The sequence below is a fragment of the Callithrix jacchus genome, chromosome 1, assembly GCF_049354715.1.
Source record: "Callithrix jacchus isolate 240 chromosome 1, calJac240_pri, whole genome shotgun sequence".
NCBI classification, from domain to species: Eukaryota; Metazoa; Chordata; class Mammalia; order Primates; family Cebidae; genus Callithrix; species Callithrix jacchus.
Genome location: NC_133502.1, coordinates 42,371,100 through 42,397,969, shown reverse-complemented (window position 1 = coordinate 42,397,969; position 26,870 = coordinate 42,371,100). Strand labels below are relative to the sequence as shown.

Genomic DNA, 26,870 nt, shown 5'->3' with positions numbered 1-26,870 from the left:
GTCAGTAGTTCTTTGATGTGAAAGGGCAGCACGGTTATTTAAACTTGATCCAACCTCTTTGCATCTTACAAAGTTAAACAGCTAAAAGAAGTAAAATAAGAAGGCAATGCTTGTGGAATGTACAGTGCATATTGGCGGCGCACGACTCATTACGATTCGCCTGCTTGCTTCTCCTGTTCAATCGTTTCTTTGGAAGGCAGTGGATTTTTCTCTTGCGTTTCTGTCTTCTTCAGTTTCGACTTATCGAATTTCTCGATCTCAGCCATATCGGGTTTGTCAGACTTGGTTGCGGAGAAAAGTGGAGCGAGGCGCACGAACGAGCGAAGTCTGGTCTGCGCAGTGGCCACCACCGAGTTGTCCAGATTTTTATTCTTTTAACTTTGTTCATGTGTGCTTATGGCCTAGGACGCAGTCTATCTTCTGCATATCTATGTTTCGTGTGAGCTTTAAAAGAATGTGTATTCTGCTGTTTCTGAATAAATTGTGGTTACAACCAATTGATTGATGGTGTTGAATTCTATGTCCTTAATGATTTTCTGCCAGCTGGATTTGTTTATTTCTAATACTGGGTGTTGCAGTCTTCAGCTATAGTAGTAGATTCATATATTTCTTATTGAAGCTCTGTCAGTTCTGACTCATGTATTTTGACACTGTTCTTTGACATGTAAATGTTAAGGATTATTATATTTCCTTGGAAAATGAACCCCTTTATCATTATGTAATTCCCCTCCCTTTATCATTATGTAATACCCCTCTTTATCCTTGATAACTTTTCTTACTCTGAAGTTTGTTCTGTCTGAAATTAATATAAGCTATTCCCACTTTCTTTTGAGTAGTGTTATAATGGTATATTTTTCTCCATCCGCTTTTAATCTACATGTATCTTGATATCTAAAGTGCATTTCTTTTAGGCAATATATAGTTGGGTGGTTTTTTTAATCTGACAATCTCTTATTTAATTGTGAATTTAGAACATTTACATACTAAGTGATTACTGATATACTGTAGTTGGATTTGCATCTACCATATGTATTTTTTTCTACTTTTTGCCCTCATTCTTTGTTCTATTTTTGTTTTTCATTCTTTTTCTTTTTTGGTTTTAACTGGCATTTTGACGCTGTTTCTGGGCACATAAATGTTAGGAATTACTATATTTTCTGGGAGAAAGAACTTGAAAAAGGAAAGTTTGAAAATGTAAGCTAAATGTGATAATTGAGGAGGTTAAAGTTATTTTGTATCAAGAAATGAAGGAGGCCTACAATCCTTCCAACCAGAGAAGGAATGTTCTGATTAGGAGTGTAGGGAAAAAAAGAAAATTAGAATATAAACAAGTTTTAAGGTAGGGAGGAGGGAATTGAAATAAACCCTTATGGGACAGATCTTGACCTTAGTAAAAAGGAAGTCATCAAATGACAATGAAGAAGACTCTAAAGGACCTGAGAGTCTTAATAAAAGAAGGCAGTTTTAGAATGCCAACTATAGAGAATACAATAATCTAATAGATTTTGAATAAAACAATTCCAAGCTGCCATAAGATCTAGGTCATGGATTTGGTCAGTATGCCATCCTTAATTTCCCACAGCTTCTCTTAATTCAAACCAGAGGTCGACAAGCCTCTGTTGGATATATGGCCTATAGGCCAAACCCAGCCTACCATCTGTTTTTGGGCAGCCTGCAAGATAAGATTGGTTTGTGATTTTTTTTTTTTAATTATGAAGGGGAAATAAAAATAAAGACTTGATAACACATGAAAATTACCTGAAATGCAGATGTTAGTGTATATAAAGTTTTATTGGAACATAGTTCTACTCATTTATTTATAAATTATGGCTGCTTTTCTGCTACAACTGCACAGTTGAGTTGTTGCAACAGAAACTCTACTGTCCACAAAGCCTAAAATACTTACTCTTTGGTCCTTTACAAAAGCTATTTGCATGCTAGCTTTTAGCAGCATCAGTTAAGCAACACTGCTAAGTGCTTATCTGTTTCTCTGAGACCATTCACAAGTCTGAGTAGATGGGTCACCATTTATTGATGCTTTTGAGATATCAGCTGTTCTTTTTCCCATACATCTCTTCAGCACGGTAGGAAAATTATTACTTTGAATGTGTAGCTCTGTTTCTTGGTAAGGATAGGACACATTCCACTGACTGGAAGAAAAATCAAATTCTGTGCTTCCAAAATTCCTATATTTTAAAGTATTAGAACATCTCATGCTTTAAGGAAAAACATAGGGAACATGATAAGACATCTTGGCCAGACTAAAAATTGGAACTCCTGCAGCCAGGAAAACATATAAAGTCATCTGTTATTTTTCTTATGACAAGCTTTAAAACAAAACACTTCAGCAAACTTGAATGTTTAATTTAACAAACACATAGTGCTTACTGTGCCAACACAGTTTTAACCATTTTACTAATATTAACCCACTTAGTTATCCTAATTACCTAATGAGATTATCACTATTACTCTCATTTTATAAATATGGAAGCTGAGACACAGGTAGTAAAGAGTGGTATGGAATTTAACCCATGCAGTCTGGCTTTAGAACCCTTGCTTAATAAAATTATTCATGGATATTTAACCCTCTGAATCTAAAATAAAAATTGAAACTATAAAAATAAATAAATATTTAAAGTCACATTACATTAAAAAATACTTCAATCTCATGAAGCTTCAAGATTGAGGCACTTTTTGTTTTAGTTTTAGATTTCTTATTATATACATTTGTATGTATTTGAATTCTAGGTTCAGGGGATACATGTGCAGATTTGTTACTTAGGTAACTTGTGTGTTGCTGAGGTTTGTTGTACAAATAATCCTATCACCCAGGTAATGAGCATGGTACCCAACAGGTAGTTTTTCAACCCAAGCCACCCTTCCAGCTCAAGTAGTTCCCAGTGTGTATTGTTCCCTTTTTGTATTTATGTGTATTCAGTGTTTAGCTTTTTTATGGCTGAATAGTATTCCATGATGTATATGTACCCCATTTTTTTAATCCAGTCCACCATTGACGAGCATCTAGGTTGATTGCATGTCTTTGCTTTTGTGAATACTGCCACAGTGAACATATGAGTGCATGTGTCTTTTTGTTAGCATGATCTGTTTTCCTTTGAATACCTTTCCAATACCCAGTAGTGGGATTGCTGGATTGAATGGTAGCTTTAAGTTCTTTGAGAAATCTCCACAGTGCTTTCCACAGTGGCTGAACTAATTGACATTTCCATCAGCAGTGTTTAAGTGTTCCCTTTTCTCCACAACCTTACTGACATCTGCTATTCTTTTGATTTTTTAATAATAGACATTCTGACTGGTGTGAGATGGTAGTTCCTGGTTTTAATTTGCATTTCTCTAATAATTAGTGATGCTGAGCATTTTTGTCATGTATTTATTGGCCAAATGCATGACTTCTTTTGAAAAATGCCTGTTCATGTTCTTTGCCCATTTTTTAATGGAATTGTTTGGGGTTTTTTTGCTTGTTGAATGTTTTAAGTTCTGTATTGACTCTGGTTAGTAGACCTCTGTTGGATGCATAGATTGTGAATAGCTTCTTCCATTCTATAGATTGCCTGTTTACTATATTTCTTTTGCTGTGCAAAAGCTTGTTAGTTTAATTAGATCCCACTTACCAGTTTCTATTTTTGTTGCAGTTGTTTTTAGGTTCTTAGTCCTAAATTATTTGCCAAGGCTAAATTTCCTAGGTTTTCTTCTAGGGATTTTATAGTTCTGGGTCTTTAAGTCTTTAGTCGATTTTGAGTTGATTTTTGTACCTGGTATAAGGAAGGGGTCCAGTCTCAATCTTCTGCATATGATTAGCCAGTTATCCTAATAACATTTAAGAATAGGGAGTTCTTTCCTAATTCATTGTTATTGTTGACTTTGCTAAAAATCAGATGGTTGCAGGTGTGTTTGGCTTTATTTCTGGGTTCTCTGTCCTGTTCCATTGGCCTATGTGTCTGTTTTTATACCAGTACCATGCCGTTTTGGTTACTGTAGGCTTGTACTTGAAGTAAGGTATTGTGGTGCCTCTAACTTTGGTTTTTGTTGTTGTTGTTTTATTTTGTTTCTTTTTGTTTTTTTTGCTTAGGATTTCTTTCTCTCTTTTTTGGTTCCATTTGAATTTTAGAATAGCTTTTTTTCTCGTTATGTGAAAATGTCATGGGTAATTTGATAGGAATAGCATTGAATTTACTGTCTTTGGGCAATGTGGTCATTTTAACAATATTGATTCTTTGTATCTGTTAGCAAGGAATGTTTTTTCATTTGTATTATCTCTGAAATTCTTTGAGCTGTATTTAGTGATTCTCACTGTAGAGATGTTTCATGCAGCACTTTTTGAATCAACTAGTAGTTTCCACTTCATTTTTCACTACTTTTTAAATTTTTTCACTGTTTGAATCCCTAGATGATACCGTGACTGAATTTTTATTTTTAGCCACAGTGTCTATTCAAATAATTTTTTTCCCCCATTTGTTCTTTTGGTGTGTTTGTGATCTTAAAAATCAACTACTTATGTTTCTTTTTTCAGTAAACTCCAAAACCTTTTCTCAGTGTAGTTGTGAGGCTGTATCCCAGAAATAATTATTAAATCTGTGTTATATCTTTGGTCCCATTTTTACTGATTCTTTCACATAAACAAAATTAGATTTCAAAATTTGCTTCACAAGCCAGTGTGTCTTTCCTAAACCGTATTTTGCCTTTTCAAAATAATGAGGGACTGCTCAATGGGAGAGACTTTATAAGGACTTACATAAAAGGGGTCACTCTTTTTGTCTTGAGGATAATTTGAAAGGAAACACCTTTTTTTAAAATTCATACACAGACTATAGGAGTTGGTAAGGTACAGAACTATCTTTGCCCCAAGCGAGGGAAATAAATTTTATCTCTGACTTCCCATGCCACCCTTTAATGACCTGAACCTCCTTAAACCCCTGACACCAAAAAAAGGTTTTTCTCTCCCTTGGAGAGCCTTTTTGTGTTTTGTTTTTGTGGAGAGCTGTTACCTGTTTTTTAAATTCATTTTTCAGTCATATAGTTTGTCAGTGTCTTTCTAATTTAGTCATCTCTGTCCATACTTATCTGCCATTGATATGCTGCTGGAAATTCAGTATGTGCTTTTGGTACCTGCTTTACTTTTATTTTTTTTAATATGACTTTCTCTCTTGGATATTGAGTGTTAGAGCATAAGGGCCCAGAAATTTGAGGCAGACTTGAATCTGAGGCAGATTTCAGCTTTTCTGCTTACTTGGGCATGTTATTAACTTCTCTGAGTCTCAGGATCTTTATCTCTAAAAAGAGAATAATCGCTTGCCCACTTTCACCACTGTTATTCAACATAGCACTAGAAGTCACAGCTAAAGCAACCAGACAAGGAAATGAAATACAGGGCAATCAAATTGTTAAGGAAGAAGCTAAATTATTCTTATTACTAAATGGTAGGGTCTTTTTTTAAAAAAAAAAAAAATGCTTTGCGAATTTGCATGTTATCCTTGTGCAGGAACCATACTAACCTTAATCTTCTCTGTATTATTCCAGTTTTCATATATGTGCTGCTGAAGTGAGCACCATGATATAAGATCTTCTAAGACTCCACCAAAAACCTATTAGAACTGATAGGCAAATTCAGTAAAGTTGCAGGATACAAAATCAGTATATCAAAATCAGTAGCACTTCTATATGCCAACAGTGAACAATTTGAAAAAGAAACTAGGAAAGTAATTTCATTTAAAGTAGCTACAAGTAAAATTAAATACCTAGGAATTAAAGAAATGGCTGGACACAGTGGCTTATGCCTGTAATCTCAGCACTTTGGGAGGCTGAGGCGGGCAGACCACAAGGTCAGGAGTTTGAGACCAGCCTGGCCAACATGGTGAAACCCTGTCTCTACTAAAAATACAAAAAATTAGCCAGGCATGGTGGTGCACACCTGTAATCCTAGCTACTAGGAAGGCTGAGTCAGGAGAGTCGCTTGAACCCATGAGGCGGAGGTTGCAGTGAGTTGAGATAATGCCATTTCACTCCAGCCTGGGCAACAGAGCAAGATTCCATCTTGGAAAAAAACAAAAACAAAGAAGAGATCTCTACAATGAAAACTATAAAACACTGATGCAAGAAATTGAGAAGAACACACAAAAATTAGAAAGGAATATTCCACTTTCATGGATTAGAAGAATCAATATTGTTAAAATGTCCATACTACCCAGAGCAGTCTACAGATTCAATGCAGTCCCTATCAAAATACCAATAACGTTCTTCACAGGAGTAGAAAAAAAATCCAAAATGTATATGGAACCACAGAAGACCCAGAATAGCCAAAACTATCCTGTGTAAAAAGAACAAACCAGAGGAATCACATTGCCTGACTTCAAAATATACTACAGTGCTATAGTAACCAAAACAGCATGGTACTAGCATAAAAACAGACTCACAGACCACTGGAAAAAAAAATAGAGAAATCAGAAACAAATTCATACATCTCTAGTGAACTTATTTTGAGAAAGATGCCAAAAACATACATTAGGGAACGGATACTCTCTTCAATAGATTATACTGGGAAAACTGGATGTCCATATGCAGAAGAATAAAACTAGACCCCTGTCTCTTGCCATATGCGAGAGTAAAATCAACATGGATTAAATACTTAAATTTAAGACTTCACACTATAAATCTACTAAAAGAAAACATTGGAGAAACTCTCAAGGACATTGTTCTGAACAAAGATTTCTTGAGTGATACCCCACAAGCACAGGCAGCCAAAGCAAAAATGGACAAACGGGATCACATCAAGTAAAAAAGCTCCTGCATAGCAAAGGAAGCATCAACAAAGTGAAGAAACAACGGACAAAATGAGAGAAAATATTTGCGAACTATGCATCTGACAAGGAACTAATAACCAGAATATATAAGGTGCTCAAACAATAGGAAAAACAATCTAATAATCCAATTTGTAAGTGTGCAAAAGATATGAATAGACATTTCTTTTTTTTTATTTTAGATATTTCTCCAAATTTGATATTTATCAGGAGTGACTGAAATAAAAAATATAATTGAGTCCCATCATCATCATGGAAATGGCTTTAAGAGAAAATTGGTCAGATGAATATTATTGCTTCCCATTTTCAACCAGTAAATAGTTGCCACAGATAAATTGACAGCCAGGAGTCTGTCGAGAATGCTCAAGATATGTTATATAATTCAACATGCCTGTTCACAGGCGGAACATTCCCAGGAAATAACTTATGTGTACTTCTTGATTTCATCATACAAGACAAGTACAAAAGCACCACCCATGCCTTGGAGAACATTGGACCATGCACCCTTGAAGAAAGCTTTGCCTCCTTCATCACGAGCAATCTTCCTCCAGCAGTCAAGTGTGCCTGTGTACATGATGTCAGTTCCTTTGCGCCCCGACTGCATCATCATGCGGCGGCCAACAGTGTCAAATGGATAGGAAGTCAACCCAGCAACAGCAGTGACAGTCTGTGCGATCATCCAGCTGATAACGATGTGAGTGTTCTTGGGATCTGGAAGCATTCCCTTTGCAGTGTCATAGATACCGCAGTAGGCAGCTCAGTAGATGATAATACCCTGCACAGACACATTAAAGCGTTGGTACAGGCCCTTAATCCCATCAGATTTGTAGATCTTAACCAGGCAGTCGCCGAGGCCTCGGAATTCCCTTTCAGCTCCAGCTTTACCCACATCTGCTGCTAGACGGGTATGGGCAAAATCAAGAGGGTACACAAAACACAAGAATGTGGCCCCAGCAGCACCGCCTGATGCCAGATTCCCTGCAAAGTAGTGCCAAAACTGGGTCCTCTTGTCCACACCACCCAGGAAGATCTGCTTGTATTTATCTTTGAAGGCGAAGTTAAGGGCCTGGGTGGGGAAGTATCTGATGACATTAGCCAGGTTACCGTGCCAGAAGGACAGGACTCCCTGCTCCTTGGGAATACGGACCACGCAGTCTATAATACCCTTGTATTGCTTATCTGCAGTGATCTGCTTGCTGGCATGCTGTACCTGCAGCAGCAGCTTGACCCGCTCGATGGGCGCTACCGCCGTCTTGGAGATGGCTGCGGCCACTCCACCTGCCAGGAAGTCCTTGGCGAAGGACACAGCGGCATCTGTCATGTTGAAAGGAAAGAGGAGGCAGGCTTGCTGCAGGACGGTACTGGGCCGGGAACCGGCTTTGACTCCGGGGCTGCGGGCGAATAGACATTTCTTAAAGGAAGACATACATATGTCAAACAGGGTTATGAAAAGATGCTCAACATCTTTGATCATCAGAGAAATGCAAATCAGAACTGCAATGAGACATCATCTCACCCCAGTTAAAAGAGCATTTATCCAAAAGACAAGCAATAACAGATGCTGACAAGGGTGTGGAGTGAAGAGGATCCTCATACACAGTTCGTGGGAATGTAACTTAGAACAACCACTATGGAGAACAGTTTAGAGGTTCCTCAGGAAACAAAAAGTAGATTTATGCTGTATCAGTGATTGCTGGATCATATGGTAGCTCTATTTTTAGTTTTTGAGTGTATCCCAAAAGAAAGGAAATCAGTATATCAAAGAAATATCTGCACTCTGATATTTATCGCAGCACCATTGACAGTAGCCAAGACTTGGAAGCAACCCAAGTGTCTGTCAGCAGATACTGGGTAAAGAAAATGTGGTACATATATACAATGGAGTATTCTTCAGCCATAAAAAGAAATGAAATCCTGTCATTTGCAACAACATGAATGGAACTGGAGGTCATTATGTTAAGTAAAATAAGCCAGACACAGTAAGACAGACTTTATATGTTCTCACTTCTTTGTGGGAGTTAAAAAATAAAACAACTGAACTCAGAGAGATAGAAAGTAGAATGATGGTAACCAGAGGCAGGGAAGGGTAGTTGAGGAGAAAGGGGGATGGTTAATGGGTACAAAAAATAGGAAGGTTGAATAAGATCTATTTGGAAGCACAACATGGTGACTGTGGTCGTAATAATTTAATAATTTTTTTTAACACAGAGTCTCTGTGGATCATATAGCAGCTCTAGCCTAGGCTGGAGTGCAGTGGTGCAATTCTGTCCACTGCAGCCTCTGCCTCCCAGGTTCAAGTGATTCTCCCGCCTCAACCTCCTAAGTAGCTGGGATTACAGGCATGTGCCACCACACCAGCTAATTTTTTTCTATTCTTAGTAGAGACAGGCTTTCACCATTTTGGCCAGGCTGGTCTTGAACTCCTGACCTCAAATTATCTGCCCACCTCAGCCTCCCAAACTTCTAGGACTGCAAGCATGAGCCACCATGCCTAGCCTAATTGTGCATTTTAATATAACCAGACCGGGGTGGTGGCTAACATCTAATCCCAGCAATTTGGGAGGCCAACGTGAGTGGATCACTTGAGGTCAGGGGTTTGAGACCAGCCTGGCCAACTGGCAAAACCCCATCTCTGACTAAACATACAAACAAATAAATAAAATAACTAAAAGAATATAATTGGATTGTTTTTAACACGAAGGATAAATCCTTGAAGTAATGGATACCTCATTTACCCTGATGGAATTATTACACATTGTATGCCTCTGTCAAAATACCCCATATACTTAATATGTACCTACAAAAATTAAAGATTTTTTAAAAAGGATAATTCTAATTTCTGTATTAGAGCTTTAGAGATGACTAAATGAACTGTTTATACCTGTATATGAAAGTAAATAAAAGCACTCAAATGTTAGGCTCCTTTTCTTTATATTGGTCTCTACACATGCTGACAGGCATCGTGCCAATTCAAGTTTCCTCTTAGTATAATAAATGCCTTTAAAGTTCATCACTGACTTTTTAAAAATTTTTATTTATATTTATTATTATACTGGGGTACATGAGTAGATCATGCAGAATTGTTACATAGATATACACATGCCATGGTGCTTTGCTGCATCCATCCCTCCGTCATCTACATTAAGTATTTCTCTTAATGTTATCCTTCCCCAATCCCTCCACCCCCTGCTATCCTTCCCCTCATCACTGGCTTTTTATTAATATCCCAAGCCTCTCACAACCCACTTAGTCATAGTTATAATAGAAAGTGAGAGAAAAGGAATAAGAGACGGAGCAATAATAAAAGCACCAAATTTCAGCCAACCTAGGGAGGAAGAGCAACACTTTTTGCAAGTGGAGGACATAGAAAAGTATAGGAAGAAAAGGCCCAAAAAATGTTTGAGAGAAGACCTTTCTTCAAAATAATAATGTAAGATGTTAAAAATTGGAGTTTGTGTAATCAAATTAATACTTATTGAGTTGCTTTGATTATATTAGGCTTTTTATTGTTGCATTTTTATCCTGAAGTGTTAAAGATGGGTAAATAGATACCAAGATCTGTAGACATTTTCTGAAACTTTTAAACTTTCTCATTTCATAAACATCTGTAGAAAATATAACATAGTATGTATTTATGAGTGCCTAATATAAGATTATATTTACTATATATTTGTTTGAAGATCCCAAGATAGAATTTAACAGAAATACTAATAAGTAATTATTTAGTCCATTAAGTCTAATGAGAGAAATAAGAGGTGGGGAAATAGTGATTTAGTTCTTACTATATTACGTTTTTCTTCTTCTGTTTTGTATGCCCTCATGATAGACTTTATTACATTCTTGTAGGTATGCTAGCAAGTCACACTTAGATTCCTAAAATTGTGTGTAAAATTTGTAATCATTTTAACTTGTTACAGAACAGAGCCTGTCATATCACACTACTTTGCTCCCTTTTTGCATTTCTTTTTTATACGTATTTTTAGAATATTGTCATGTCTCCTTCTACCACCTTAACTACTATCCAAATGTGTATTTTTTGAGAGTTTAATCTTTCTTGTACTTTGGTCATACCTAACCTATAAGCATTTTGGTTTCTCTCTTCTTCACACTCTGTAATTTGTTTTCATGTTTTATTGACATCTAAACCTGGAAACAATAACTTTTTTTTTAAGATGGAGTCTCACTCTGTCACCCAGGCTGGAGTGCAAGTGTTGCGAATGATCCACCTTTACTACCAGATCACCTAGGCATAAAGACCCAGGACTTCAGATGCTGTCTTCAGGAGTTTTTTGGAATATTCCCTAGCCCATTTCAGAACACTAGTTTGTATAAATTAATAATTGTAAGACTTGCCTGTTATGAGGAAGTCAATCTAAATAAATGACTTTTACATCCCTTTTTGCCTTTTACAATATGTATGTTAACTATAGTAAATTCATTTCTTTTCTTGAGCTATATGTTATGGAAAAGTAGGGCAAAGGCATGATTAGTCTCCATCTTGCTACTGCTAATACTTTACACTATTCTTCATAAAAACACCCCCCCCAAAAGTGCTTTTTCTAATGACTTTTTAAGATTCAGTTTATATGTTCTGAATTTTTTTCTTTAATGTAGACCAACAATGAGATATACATTAAAAGCAGCATGAAATTGAGTTTTTAGTGCTATGAAGCACTAATACAAATACTCTTGGTTGAGAGGATATTTCAGGCTGAATTTTAAGTGCTTGTTGTCATGTTGACACAAAAGGAAAACAGACCCAATCAAACACTGTTAATAAAATGTTTTACTCTAATGTTATCTCATGCATGCTTTATTTTATGGCAACATTCCTCTCCTTACATTTGTTTCAGTTAAGTACTCTTCACATACCTGTAGTACCTATTTTTTGCCTTCATAAGATGACTAAATGTTACTACACATTTATTTTATTAATGACATTACATATTTTATTTGATCATGATATGATAGATGCATTGAATTACTCCAGATACATGCTTGAAATTCTTATAAATCCATGGTACAGTTGTCAAACATACTCAGCGTTTTTAACTCAGCAAAAAAAAGACCTCTCACATTCATTTAAGAATTAGCTTGTAAGCCAAAAATGACAGATGTAGTATTGCAGCTGAGAAGTGAACTGGTTGAAGAAGCCATCTAAATGGCAGAAACATTTGGGGAAATACCCAAACTCCTTTTAAATTCCTCTCTCATGTTCTTTAGTAATCATTGTTGCCACAATTATATTGGCTTTATAAGTTTTCCTTACCTTCTTCCTTTTCAATTTGGAAACTTTCACAGTTGAAAGAGAGACACTTGAGTTACTAGAACTCTCTTTCTCTATAGTTGTTCCAACTCACTGGACATCTTTTGGCACTATAATTTTATGTGTACATTTTTAAACTAATGTAATTGTTCCCCTAATTTTCATTGAAGATATTTGTGGTTCAGTATCTAGGTATATATTTAAAATTTTTAAATATACAGATTACTAAAAAGCAAAAGAAAACAATTGGTAGAACAATAGGTAGCAGTAATTGATGAAAGTAAAATCTCTAAGCTAATATTTTGTATTTTAACAACATGAAAGGAAAATAATTTCAGATATATTCTCTGTAAGTTATGATATAAATATATATGTGTGGCCAGATGCAGTGGCTCATGCCTGTAATCCTAACACCTTGGGAGGCTGAGCCGGGCAGATCATGAGGTCAGGAGTTGAAGACCAGACTGGACAACATGGTGAAACCGCACCTCTACCAAAAAATACAAAAATTAGCTGGGCATGGTGGCTCATGCCTGTAACCCCAGCTACTTGGGAGGCTGAGGTAGGAGAATTGCTTGAACTGGGACCCAGTTAGAAGTTATAGATTGAGTATAATATGGTAAGGGTGCTTATTTTTGTATTCTGAGATCTTTTAAATGTTTTCAGGATATAAAAAAAATAACTAAACAAAGACCTATACTATACACTTATGTAGTAATACTTTCATCTCTGTTTAGCTAATAACACTTTGTTGTGAGAAGTAAAAGATATATCTGAGCCAAAATTATTTAAATAGAAAGTGCTTAATTATTTTATTTTTTAAATTTCTCATATAAAAACATTTTTGAGTTGCCTTCAGTAAAATTAATTTTAAGTTGAACCATGTAATGTAAAAACATCTAATTTTCTCCTCTCACTTCTCTTTTCTCAGATATCTTTACCGGTATGGGATATTATTTCTTCAAGATGTACACTTCCTTTCTTTTTATGTAACTCTAAATGTCCTTGTGTGATTTTAGATATATCCATGATTCATGTCTAAATGTGTATATAATGAGTCAAGTTTTTTATTTTTAAAAACATCAGAATATATGGACACAAGTAATACCCTTTGCCAAAGTCTGGATAGTAGAAGCCTACATGCTTTTTCTGACAGTGTTGGTATTGCTCAATTCAGTTATTTTTAGCACAGTCCTTGGAATAACATTTTCTTTTTAATTTTTTTTTTTTTTTTTTTAAATAATAGAGATGGGGTTTCACCATCTTGGCCAGGCTGGTCTTGAACTCCTGACCTCGTGATCCACCCATCTCAGCCTCCCAAAGTGCTGGAATTACAGGCGTGAGCCACTGTGCCTGGCCGGAATAACTTTTAACAGTTTTCTTCCTTCAAATTTTTGTTTTGTTTCTGTAAATTCAACCAGAATAAATCCCATTGCATTCAGTAGATGAATAAACTGGGTATACTGTTTGTTGTGAACAGTGGGTGAGAAATTGGGAAGAGGTTACCTATTTAACAATGAAAGAATTGTTGAGAATTGAAAATTGTGAGGCCAACTCAAAATATTTTTGAAGGAGGTTTAATAACAAGATTTTTAAGTTATAATATTGGGGAAAGTATAGCAAATTCTATATGAAATTGTAATTCATGTGTAATATGCGTAGCAAACATAGAGAATAATACCAAATATTGGTGAAGATATGGAAAAACCATATTTCATATACTTACAGTTGCATTTTAAATTGATGTAGCCATTTGGGAGGGAAAATGTGCGTATTCAAAATTTCAAATCTTTTTACCCAACAATTTCACTTCCTGTTATCTTTCTTAGACATTTACTTGTGCATGGGAGGCAATTCTTAGGATGATCTTTGAAGCACTGTGTATAATACTTTGAAGCATTTTGAAACAATCTAAATTGTAATCAGTTTAGAATTGATTAAATGATTATGTCCACATTTGTGGTCTATTATATAGCAAATGAAAGAATGAGGTATAGACATGGAAAAATTTGATCCCAAGACAGCCTACATGAAAAAAATGAAGTTACAGATAATAATATGTATGATATGATGCCATTTGTTTAAGAAAAAAAAAGAAAACTGATCTATCAATTCATATGTGGTATACATGCATGTTTTTTAAAAAGACCTTTTAGAAAGATACACAGAAAACTAAAAACAGTGATTATCACTCAAAGGAGAAATGGAATTGAAAGTAGTGATAGAGGTCTGGGCTGCGTGCAGTGACCCATGCCTGTAATCCCACAACTTTGGGAGGCTGAGATAGGATGGCTCACGCCCAGGATTTCGAGACCAGCCTGAGCAATGTAATAAGAACCTGTCTCTACAAAAAAATACCTAAAATTAAATCTGTCATCTCTATTTGTGATGTTTGGAGTTTTTATCCTCAAATTGGATTTGATAAATTATTTCTAGAATTGAAAATAAATTTGAAAATTTTTACCTATGCAGAGAAGAAGGAAATTTATGAAGATATAAACAACTTATTTTTGTGAGCAAGATTGAATTCTTGGTTCACTAGAAGTGTCAGCTTCTGTCCTTGTCAACTCCAGTTTCTTACAGCTGAATCCACCAAAGACTTCCTATCTGGAGATTCAGGCCCATCCTTGTTTCACAGAACTCCTTTCAAGTGTACAAAGTTTACCAACCTCTGCCTCACTTGCTTAAGAAATTTAAAATTAAATTTTCCTGCTTATACAAAGTACTCAGTGGTCTATCTGTGACTACCTACTTCTGTGTATTCTTCCAAGCTTCAGTGTTCTCTCTATTGACCCATCTCTTCATATTTTAACAAGAAGTTGAAAGTATCTTTTAGTGCTTTGTTTTTAGTTAATTTACCTAATGACTTAATACTAAAAATCCTCCCCTGAACCTTTACCAGTATTGGGGATCTTCTGACTTTGCTTTAACTTCTTTTGCCAATCTACCTTGGGGCAGGGTCTTACTTCCCCTGATCTGTTTATCTGCACGCAGTTGTCCTGCCACATACAGATAAATGCTTTTCCTCCACTGTTACACTGTCTTACTTCCAACCTAGATCAGTTAAATTTCTTAAAGCAAGTTCCATATTCTGGCCGTGGTGATTGATTACATGAACCTCACCACTGAGTTTTAATACTTTTTAGGTATTCTGCCTTAGAATGCCTGTTTACCAAATGAGATTTGATAGCTGGGTTCAATATTTTTAATGTAGTACAAGCTGTGAACATTTTATGGACAGAATTCAAAGATCAGTTGTTTCTCATCAAAATAAAGAAATGAAATTAAATAAGTGGTTAAATGGGTTAAATATGGGTTTTCACCTTATTACTCAATGATGGCCTTGTTAATAAGAGTTGGGAATAAACCATGTTCATGGATGGCTTAATATATCAGAGTATAACAAGTAAAACTTCCCTTGTAGTCTATGTGTAAAGACTGCCAATATAAATTTTGTTATGAAAATCTGTTATTTGATGTTTTATCCAGTGCTTTTATTACCAAATACGTTTTTCTAATCCTGAGACACGAGTGTAACATTGATGTCTCTCCTGTGGTTACTTCTCAGCATCACAGAACATGTTCTGCTACTGGGAGTTTAATTCATCCTAGCCTGAGACACTTCTTATGGGTTACTTTCTTTGTAGCTCCCTGTATAATAGCTGATTTTCACCTTTTAACATTTTTTTTTCCTCCCTGTACTTCCAACCCCAGAATTGCTGTTGCAGTGTCTGTTCCTTTAGAGAAAACTGTTAGTTCTTGTCCTTTCTGTTATTTTTAAAGTAGTATGTGATATATTGGTGGGTCTCATGAAAACTAAAAACCCAGTTACAAATGTAGCATAAAGATAAATGGAACCAAATTTTGGGCCTGGGTATGAGATGGTTGTGAGGATAGGTAGAGATTCTGTGTGGAAAATTTGACCTCTTAAGGTTACTATGCTAATAAATTAGAATCTCAAACATGAAGTTGTTAATGTATGAATAATACTGACTTACCTCAGTTAAGATGTTCAGATTGAGAGTATGAGATGAGAAGTCTGAGTCAACAAAGTAAAATGTGCCGGATTATATTAGCAAAACAAGTTAAGTGGGAGTTACCCGAAACTAGCTGCTGGGTATCATCAGTTCCTCACTGCTGGAGGTACTTTTGTAGCTATATTTGTTCCACGTTTTCAGAGTTCAGTTTAACAAATTAAAATAATTACACAAGTATAATAATTTGAGGCAGATTCTTTCAATTATGTAAACAACATTCTTCTTTAGAATTTCAAAGAATTCTAAAGAAGTCCTTTAGAATTCTTTTTATGAAGCTTCAATTTATGAAACTTACTATATCCAGATTTCTAGGAGATAATTCTCATTATCACCAAATGGTTTATTATTGTTTAACTTCTGTTAAATTTTCTGTACTCTGAATATCTAAATATTGTTTACTGTTTAACTTTTCAATATAAAGAAAAAATAATTTTCAGGTAACATGTAATGAATAAAAACATGTGATGCTAAAAACTAAGTCTTTAATTACCTGTTTGTAGTTGGCATTGATATCCGAAGCAACAACATCCTGAATCCATAAAAGGAAAAATGTACAGTTTAATCTTTTTAAAATAAATTATCTTAAAGATTAATATCATTCTAAATTACTTATCCAGAATTTTTTTTAGCTTTTTTTTTTACCCGTACATGTCAAGGAATAGAATTTATTTTATAATGTGGTCTATGTGTGTTCTAGTCTAACAAAGTATTGATTTCACACATTTAATGCATTTATATTTATAAAACAGCTTGCCTTAAATTAATAAATTGTTTTTAGTTAAGGGTATTTTTTTTTTTACCACTTCACACACACTAGGACGAATAATCAATGTGTGGCAGACAATGGTAAGTGTTGTTTAGAATTTTGGAGAGATTGGAACCCTCATTATTGCTGATGGAGATGTAAAATGGTGCAACCATGTTGGAAACATGTTTGGCAGTTTTGGCCGGGCATGGTGCTCACATCTGTAATCCCAGAACTTTGGGAGGCCGAGGCAGTTGGATCACCTGAGGTCAGGAGTTCAAGACCAGCCTGACCAACAGGGAGAAACCCTGTCTCTACAAAAAAAAAAATACAAAAGTTAGCTGGGCATGGTGGCACATGCCTGTAATCGCAACTACTCAGGAGACTGAGGCAGGAGAATCGCTTAAACCTAGGAGATGGACTTTGCGGTGAGCTGGGATCGTGCCATTATACTCCAGCCTGGACAACAAGAGCAAAACTCCATCTCAAAACAAAAAAAAAAAGTTTGGCAGTTTCTCAGAAAGTTAAAAATAGAGTGACATATGACATAGCAATTCTGTTTCTAGATATATAACCGAGAGAAATGAATTTATGTTTACACAAAAACTTGTACATAAATGTTTATGGTGGCATTATTCATCATAGCCCAAAATCAGAAACAGTCCAAACGTCCAAACTGATGATGGATAAGCAAAATGTGATATAGTTATACAATTGAATGTTATTCAGTCATAAAAAGGAATGAAATGTTGATTCATGCTACAGCATGAGTGAACCTTGAAAACATGAGAAGGCCACATATTATATGATTGCATTTATATGAAATGTTCAGAGTAAGCAAACTTTTAGAGACAAAAAGTAGATCAGTGGTTGTCAGGCCTGGATGAAGAGGAGAATGGGGAGTGAATAATGGACATAGGAATTTTTTAAGGTAATTAAAATGTTTTTAATTAGATAATGATGTGCAATTTTGTAAATAAGCTAAAAACAGATTTGTGTACTTTAAAAGAGTGAATTTTATGGGGTATGAATTACATCTCAATAAAAAATTTATCAGGTTTGCTTTTCTACATAAAAAGGAATTTTTAAATAAAACTGTAAAGAGTTTTACATAATTAATGCCAGGATTTTCCAAAAAAGTTAATCACAAAAACTGACATTCACTTTAAAGCTTCACTGTATATTAATGTGGAATGTGCGTTGTATGGCACTTCCACCAATCTGAATAAGAGAGTGCCAGACGTGAGGTAGCCCATGGTGTATATCTAATGCCCATTTTCTCTAATTATATTTTGAATATTATTTTCACTTACAGGAGTGAAATAGCCTTTAAAAAGCATTTTAAAGTTTATCTTACCTCAGAAATATCAGCTAAGAATATTATATAATAGCAGAAAGACTATTGCTGTGAAGTGTAATATAAAATTGGGTTTGAGACCCAACCTGAAGTGTACTAGCAGTGTGTTCCTGTTAAAGAAATTATTTGACCTCTCTGAGCCTCAGGTTCTTCATCTGCAAAATACCTAGCAGGTCTGTCGTAAGGATTAAATGAGATACCATAGATAAAACAGACTCTGCTCTCTGCTTCCCTGCCCTGCACATATCTCACGTTTCTTCTCCCTAGAACACTTCCCACCCCTTAACTCCTCCTGCCTTACACACACACACACACACACACACACACACACACACACACCCTACTGAGTTAGGTCTAACAAACAGTTAGGTGTCCTTCATATATGTTCCCATTGAACTTGAACCTAGGGATTACCCTATTGAAGCACTTACCATACTCCATTGAATTTTCATGTTTATTTACCTGTTTTCCCCAGAAAACTGCCCTTTTAAAAAGCAATATTTTATCTACCGATGTATATGCACTACCTAGCATACTGACTAGCTCAATAAATATTTGAATAAATGAATTTTAATAACATCTAGCATTATACCGGGTATATAATAGCTCCCTGAAAAGACATAGTATGTCTGTATTTTGCTTTCTGTTAGAATACAGTCAACCTTAAGTATTTTCTAACTTATAATAGGTAGTGATTTATATGTTAAGTGGAAATGGTTTTTATTACTAGTTATACCTATGGAATGAAGAGAATGTTTCTTATCTGACTTGTAATAGCCTACTTGTAGGTCTGTATTTATCTTCACAGTTTACACATTACTTTTTTTTCTTGTAATGTCAAGATATATGTATATTTACTAAGTTTATTTTACTAGTGTTTTATGAATTTGTAGTTTAATGTGCATATTTCATGGCTTTCTTCTCCATCTGATATTATTTAGACTTAGGATGAAATAACAAGCTTAGAAACAATGCCATAGATTTAAGAAGACCTATGAAAAGTATAGAAATTAAATCATTCTAAACAATAGAACTGAAATTTGCTCTTGCCATTTTTTATTTTAAATGTACAAAATAATAGGAAATATTTTGGAGTGGAAGGAATGAAAATAAGGGTAGAATGGTGAAAGTTAATTGATATGCTCACTGGAATTACATATTTTCATATATATACCTATCTAAACTATTTATAAAAGCTTTGCTGAATAAATATAAATTATTAACTGCATAAATATGGGGGAGTAGAAAATGTAGAAGTTTATGTTTATATAAGTCACTAAGACTGCTTTCTGTAGAGTGGCATAACCATTCTGCTTCTTGCAGGTACAGAGAACTACAGCTTAGTACAGAAAACAAAGTAACAGAATTTCTCCATCAAAGTAAGTTAAAATCTTTTGAAAGTGAGCGTGTTCAACTTCTACAAGAGGAAACGGCAAGAAATCTCACACAGTGTCAATTGGAATGTGAAAAATATCAGAAAAAATTGGAGGTACATGTACAAGCCTTTCTTTCAACATTAGCATGGCATGTAAGCTCCCTAAGTACAAGATTATATTGAGCTTTATTTCTCCTATAGGATGTGGCACCACCCTGCACAGAAAAAAACACAAGGAAATATGTATTTTAGAAAGACGTATACTGAAAAATACTGGAATGGTTGGAAAACAAAAAAAGCAAGAAAAGATCTCATTCACAATAGCAACCAAAAATATATATGACTTGGAATATTTTTAATAAGAACAGTGCAGAATCTATATGAAGAAAACTATAGAGCTTCACTGACATATGAAATGAATTGCCATGTTTCTGGGAGGGAATGAAGTATACAGTTTTTCAGTTTTCATCAAGTAATATGATATGTTTATGTCTAATGAAATGCCAGCATATTTTTTAACTGAAAATAATTCTATAGTGCTACTGGAAGGAAAAACAAATACAGAATAGTTAATATTTTAAAAGTGCTTTTTAAAAAGAAGTAATGGAAATACGTATCACATTTTAAAGTGTGTTCTGAGGCAAGAATAATTAAATTGCACACAAAATTAGTTCACAAATGTTACAAAATGTAAAGCTTCAAAACACATTTACATAAATTTAAGAATTTAGGTCGGGCGTGGTGGCTCACGCCTATAATCCCAGCACTTTGGGAGGCCGAGATGGGTGGATCACAAGGTCAAGAGATCGATACCGTCCTGGTCAACATGATGAAACCCCATCTCTACTAAAAATACAAAAACTATTTGGGCATGGTGGTGCGCGCCTGTAATCCCAGCTACTCAGGAGGCTGAGGCAGGAGAACTGCTTGAACCCAGGAGATGGAGGTTGCGGTGAGCCAAGATCATGCCATTGCACTCCAGCAACTGGGTAAAAAGAGCGAAACTCCTTCTCAAAAAAAAAAAAATTTATACATGGTAAAGGTCATGTTTCAAATCAGTAGAGAAAGTATGGATTGCACAATAAATGATACTGTGATAACCATTTGAATATTTAGAGAAAGTAGTTGAATCAATACCTCATACCATATAGCAAAATTAAACTCAGATGGCTAAGCTACATATATATGTACATATGTACACACACACACACACACTTTTATAGTTACACACTTTTATAGCTACACAAGACACACTATATGTATAAAAGTATTAGAAGTAAATACAGATGAGCAGGTGCAGTGGCTCATGCCTGTAAATCTAGCACTTTGAGAGGCTGAAGTGGGTGGATTACCTGAGGTCAGAAGTTCGAGACCAGCATGGCCAACATAGTGAAACCCCTTCTGTACTAAAAAACCATAAAAATTAGCCAGGTTTGTTGGTGCACACCTGTAGTCCCAGCTACTTTGGGGTTCAGGTAGGGAGGATTGCTTGAGCCCAGGAAGTTGAGGCAGCAGTGAGCTGAGATCACGCCACTGCACTCTAGCCTGGGTAACAGAGCAAGACTGTCAAAAAAAAAAAACTTAAAAAGTAAATACAGATGAAATTATATCTGATGTTTACATCTGTTAATCTGATGAAAGTAAGGAAAGAAATCATAGGAAAAATAAAACCTGAATTTATTTTAAAAATATAATTTAAAGGCAAAATAGAACTGAAAAATATTTGGGTTAAATATGAGCAAGGGCTTATGTCCTTAATTTTAAAAGATATTTTATCAAGAGAACATGCCTTCCCCTTCTGCATAAATAAGTGGAAAAAAAGGAATGGGCCATTTCCAAGAAAAGAAATGCAAATTACTAATAATAAATGAAAATGTGAATTCTCACTGATAATTACAGAAATATAAATTTAAGGCTGGGCATGGTGGCTCACGCCTGTAATCCAAGCACTTTGGAGGTCAAGGCGGTGGATTATCTGAGGTCAGGAGTTCAAGACCAGCCTGACCAACATGGTGAAACCCTGACTTTAAATAAATTAAAAGAAAAAAAAAAAAAGAAATGTAAATTTAATCTTTTTTCTTACCTTTATATAGGTCTGTGTGTTGTTTTTATAGTGCTGGCAAGACCATTAAGTGGGAAATCTCATGAGTTAGAAAAAGGGAACAGCCTTTCTGGACACTATGGTAATCTACGTTAAAGGGCTTAAAAAGTTGATCCAGATTGTGAATTTTAGCTCCAGGTTCACTTCAAGAACAAACCAGCAATCCTGAAAGGACCCACCTCAAGGAAACGGACTGCACCTGCAAGGCCCGGAAGACACCCCAGATACTCTGGGAGGTAGAAAGGTTCGGACAAGTTTTCAAGCCCTGTTCGTTCTCGGCCTGGAAACAAACTGTTGCATGGGCTGTTGCATGGAACACAGTGAGAGAGAGATTAGCCCTTCAGTTTTTGTGAAAGCTGGGTGAGGCCTATGGCTGCCAGCTTTCCCCCACTTCCCTGACAACCTGCATGACTCAGCAGGCAGCCATAATCCTCCTAGGTACACAACTCCTGTGACCTGGGAATCTCACTCCCATTCCCCAAAGCAGCTATAGCAAGACCCACCAGCGAGAGTCTGAGCTCTGACACACCTAGCCCCACCCCCACCTGATGGTCCTTCCCTACCCACCCTGGTAGCAGAAGACAAAGGACATATAATCTTGGGAGATCTGGAGCCCCACCCACTGCTGGTCATTCTCCACATAGCTGATGCTTTCTGGAAAGCACCACCTCCTGGCAGGAGCCAACCAGCACAAAAATAGAGCATTAAACCTCCAAAGCTAAGAAATACCATGGAGTCCATTGTACCCTCTGCCACCTCCACCTGAATAGGTGCTGGTATCCATGATGGAGAGACTCATAGACAGTTCACATCATAAGACTCTATGCAGAAACCCCCAGTACCAGCTCAGAGCTGGTTAGACTCTGCTGGGTGGCTAGACCCAGAAGAAAGGCAACAGTCACTCCAGTTCAGTTCATAGGAAGCCACATCCACAGGAAAAGGGGGAGAGTACTACATCAAGGAAATGCCTTGTGGGACAAAAGAATCTGAACAACAGCCTTCAACTCTTGACCTTGCCTCTAACGGAGCCTACCCAAGTGAAAAGGAACCAGAAAACCAACCCTCATCAAAACAAGGCTCATCGGCACCTTCCAAAAAGTACACTAGTTCACCAGCAGTGGATCCAAACCAAGAAGAAATCCCTGATGTAACTGAATTCAGGAGGTTAGTTATTAAGCTAATAAGGGAGGAACCAGAGAAAGACAAAGCCTAGTGCAAGGAAATTCAAAAAACTATATAAGAAGTGAAGGGAGAAATATTCAAGGAAATAGCTTAAAGAAAAAAAACAATCAAAAATTCTGTAAACTTTGGACATGCTTTTAGAAATGTGAAGTGCTCTGGAAAGTCTTAGAAATAGAAATGAACAAGTAGAAGAAAGAAATTCAGAGCTCAAAGAAAAGGTCTTCAAATTAACCCAATCTGACAAAGACAAAGAAAAAACAATAAGAAAATATGAACAAAGCCTCCGGTAAGTTTGGGATTATATTAAACGACCAAACAAAGAATAATCAGTGTTCCTGAGGAAGAAGACAATCCTGAAAGCTTGAAAAGGTCGTCGGTAAAGCCTAAGTCCTGTCCTCTTGCTCTTCTCCCTGGGCAGCATGAGCTTCACCACTCGCTTCACATTCTCCACCAACTACCAGTCCGTAGGCTCCCGTCCAGGTTCCCAGCTACAGTGCCAGGCCAGTCAGCAGTGCAGCCAGCGTCTGTGCAGGCGCCAGGGACTCTGGTTCCAGTATCTCTGTGTCTCGCTCCACCAGCTTCTGGGGTGGCATGGGGGCCAGGGGCCTGGCTGCAGGGATGGCTGGGACTGTGGCAGGAATGGGAGGCATCCAGAACAAAAAGGAGACCATACAAAGCCTGAATGACTGCCTGGCCTCATACCTGGACAGATTGAGGAGCCTGGAGACTGAGAACTAGAAGCTGGAGAGCAAAATCCTGGAGCATCTGGAGAAGAAGGGACCCAGGTCAGAGACTGGGGCTATTATTCAAGACCATCAAGGACCTGAGGGCTAAGATCTTTGTAAATACTGGCCTGCAAGCCCAGATTGCTAGCTCTGGGTTGACCGTGGAGGTACCTGCCCCCAAATCTCAGGACCTCACCAAGATCACAGCAGACATCTGGGCTCAATATCACGAGCTGGCTCGGAAGAACCAAGAGGAGCTTGACAAATACTGGTCCCAGCAGATTCAGGAGAGCACCAAAGTGGTCACTACACAGTCCGCTGAGGTTGGAGCAGCTGAGATGACGCTCAACCAGCTGAGACGTATGGTTCAGTCCTTGGAAATTGACCTGGACTCTATGAGATCAGCTTGGAGAACAACCTGGGGGAGGTGGAGGCCTGCTACACCCTGCAGATGCAGCAACTCAATGGGATCCTGCTGCACCTGGAGTCAGAGCTGGCACAGACCTGGGCAGAGGGACAGCGCCGGGACCAGGAGTACGAGGCCCTGCTGAACATCAAGGTCAAGCTGAAGGCTGAGATTGCCACCTACTGTTACCTGCTGGAAGATGGCAGGGACTTCAGTCTTGGCGATGCCCTGGACAGCAGCAACTCCATGGAAACCATCCAAAAGACCACCACCCGCCAGATAGTGGATGGCAAAGTGGTGTCTGAGACCAACGACACCAAAGTTCTGAGACATTAAGCCAGCAGAAGCAGGGGACCTTTTGGGGAGACAGGCCAATAAAAAGTTCAGAGGTCTGAAAAAAAAAGCTTGGAAAACATTTGGGGGAATAATTGAGGAAAATTTCCCTGGCATTGCTAGAGACCTAGACTAGCGGGAATTTTGTGGGGAATTCATCACAAAAAGATTTTTGCCTAGGCATATCATCATCAGGTTATCCAAAGTTAAGACAAAGAAAAGAATCTTAAGAGCTGTGAGACAGAAGCACCAGGTAACCTATAAGGGAGAACCTATCAGATTAACAGCAGATTTCTCCACAGAAACCCTGCAAGCTGGAAGGGATTGGGGCCCTATCTTCAGCCTCCTCAGACAAAACAATTTTTAGCCAAGAATTTTGTATCCAGCAAAACTAAGCATCATAAATGAAGGAAAGATACAGTCATTTTCAGACAAATACTGAGAGAATTCGCCATTACCAAGCCACCACTACAAGAACTGCTAAAAAGAGCTCTAAATCTATATCAGAACAAAATCTCTTTAGAGCATAAATCACACAGGACCTAAAAAAAAAAAAATACAAATTAAAAAGCAAAAAACAAAAAAAATACACAGGCACCAAAGAGCATGATGAATGCAATTGTGCCTCACATTTCAGTACTAACATTGGATATAAATGGCCTAAATACTCCACTTAAAAGATAACAGAACCGCAGAATAAGAACTCACCAACTATCTGCGGCCTTCAGGGGACACACCTAACACAAAAGGATTCACGTAAACTTACAGGGATGGAAAAAGGCATTTCGTGCAAATGGACACCAAAAACAAGCAGGGTAGCTATTCTTATATCAGACAAAACAAACTTGAAAGTAACAGCGGTTAATTATTCTCAGCAAACTGACACAAGAACAGAAAATCAAACACTGCATATTCTCACTCATAGGCGGGTGTTGAACAATGAGAATACATGGACACAGGGAGGGGAGTGTCACACACTGGGGTCTGTTGGGGGGTGCTAGGTGAGGGATAAGGGGGTGGAGAGTTTGGGGAGGGATAACATGGGGAGAAATGCCAGATATAGGTGACGGGGAAGGAGGCAGCAAACCACCTTGCCATGTGTGTACCTGTGCAACAGTCCTGCATGATCTGCACATGTACCCCAGAACCTAAAGTGCAATTTTTCTTAAAAAGGCAAAAAATTAAAAAAAAAATAACAGTGGTTAAAAGAAACAAAGAGGGACATTATATAATTGTAAAAGGCCTTGTCAGACAGGAAAATATCACAATTCTAAACATATATGCACCTAACACTGGAGCTCCCAAGTTTATAAAACAATTACTAATATACCTAAGAAATGAGATAGCAACACAATAATAGTGGGGGACTTCAGTACTCTACTGACAGCTCTAGACAGGTTATCAAGACAGAAAGTCAACAAAGAAACAATGGATTTAAACTGTACCTTGGAACAAATGGACTTAACAGATATAAACAGAACATTTCATCCAACAACTGCAGAATACACATTCTATTCAACAGCGCATGGAACTTTCTCCAAGATAGACCATATGATAGGCCATAAAACAAGCTTCAATAAATTTAAGAAAACTGAAATTATATCAAGCACTCTCTCATACTACAGTAGAATAAACTGGAAGTCAACTCCAAAAAGAACCTTCAAAACCACAGAAATACATGGAAATTAAATAACCTGCTCCTGAATGAGCATTGAGTCAAAAACGAAATCAAGATGGAAATTAAAAAATTGTTTGAACTGAATGACAGTAATGACACAACCTATCAAAACCTCTGGAACACGGCTAAAACGATGCTAAGAGGAAAGTCATAGCCCTAAACACCTGCATCAAAAAGTCTGAAAGAGCACAGACAGACCATCTAAGGTCACACCTCAAGGAACTAGAGAAACAAGACCAAACCAAACCCAAAGCTAGCAGAAGAAAGGAAGTGACCAAGATCAGAGCAGAACTAACCAAAATGGAAACAAAAAAAAAAGAAATACAAAAGGTAAATGAAGGAAAAAGCTGGTTCTTTGAAAAGATAAATAAAATTGATAGACCATTAGCAAGATTAACCAAGAAAAGAAGAGAGAGAATCCAAATAACCTGACTGAGAAATGAAACAGAAGATATTACAACTGACACCACTGAAATACAAAAGATCATTCAAGGCTACTATGCACATAAACTAGAAAACCTAGAAGAGATGAATAAATTCCTGGAAAAAGACAACCCTCCTTGCTTAAATCAGGAAGAATTAGATACCCTGAACAGACCAATAACAAGCAGCCAGATTAAAACAGTAATTTTTAAATTACCAGAAACAAATTCCACAAGCAGACAGATTCACAGCAGAATCCCATCAGACATTCAGAGAGAATTGGTACCAACTCTTTTGACAGTATTCCACAAAATAGAGAAAGAAGGAACCCTTAATTCATTCTGTGAAGCCAGCATCATCTAATACCAAAACCGGGAAAGGACACAACCAAAAAAGAAAACTATAGACCGATATCCTTGATTAACATAGA

General features: G+C 36.8%; 2 protein-coding genes and 2 pseudogenes across 9 annotated transcripts in view; 1 reads left to right on the top strand and 3 right to left on the bottom strand.

The window, feature by feature from the left end:
* The window catches only part of PIBF1 (progesterone immunomodulatory binding factor 1), a 256,111-nt gene that overhangs the window by 98,679 nt on the left and 130,562 nt on the right, over nt 1–26,870 (top strand). For all 8 annotated transcript variants that reach the window (XR_013526041.1, XM_054252534.2, XM_078348275.1 and 5 more), the window contains one exon: nt 19,541–19,706. Coding sequence is in view for 7 of the 8 variants with exons in the window: in XM_054252534.2 (XP_054108509.2) it covers nt 19,541–19,706 (166 nt within the window). In the remaining variant the exon portion in view is untranslated. The remainder of the gene's footprint in view (nt 1–19,540; nt 19,707–26,870) is intronic.
* On the bottom strand, nt 20–1,936 carry LOC103788967 (thymosin beta-4-like). Its single transcript, XM_054243146.2, has 2 exons — nt 1,907–1,936; nt 20–371 (listed from the first exon to the last, which is right to left on the bottom strand). Exons 1-2 carry the CDS (start codon nt 1,934–1,936, stop codon nt 150–152), a joined length of 252 nt encoding a protein of 83 aa, XP_054099121.1. The 3' UTR covers nt 20–149.
* Nucleotides 5,453–5,565, bottom strand: LOC118148281 (U6 spliceosomal RNA; annotated as a pseudogene).
* Nucleotides 7,222–8,166, bottom strand: LOC103788559 (ADP/ATP translocase 2 pseudogene; annotated as a pseudogene).

What these genes read in the sequence shown, in the direction of transcription:
- LOC103788967 (XM_054243146.2), bottom strand. Translation starts at nt 1,936, where the DNA reads ATGCAAATAGCTTTTGTAAAGGACCAAAGA. An exon ending in CTTTTGTAAAGGACCAAAGA is followed by an intron (nt 372 to 1,906) that starts GTAAGTATTTTA and finishes CAAAGTTAAAAG; the next exon opens with AATAAAAATCTGGACAACTC.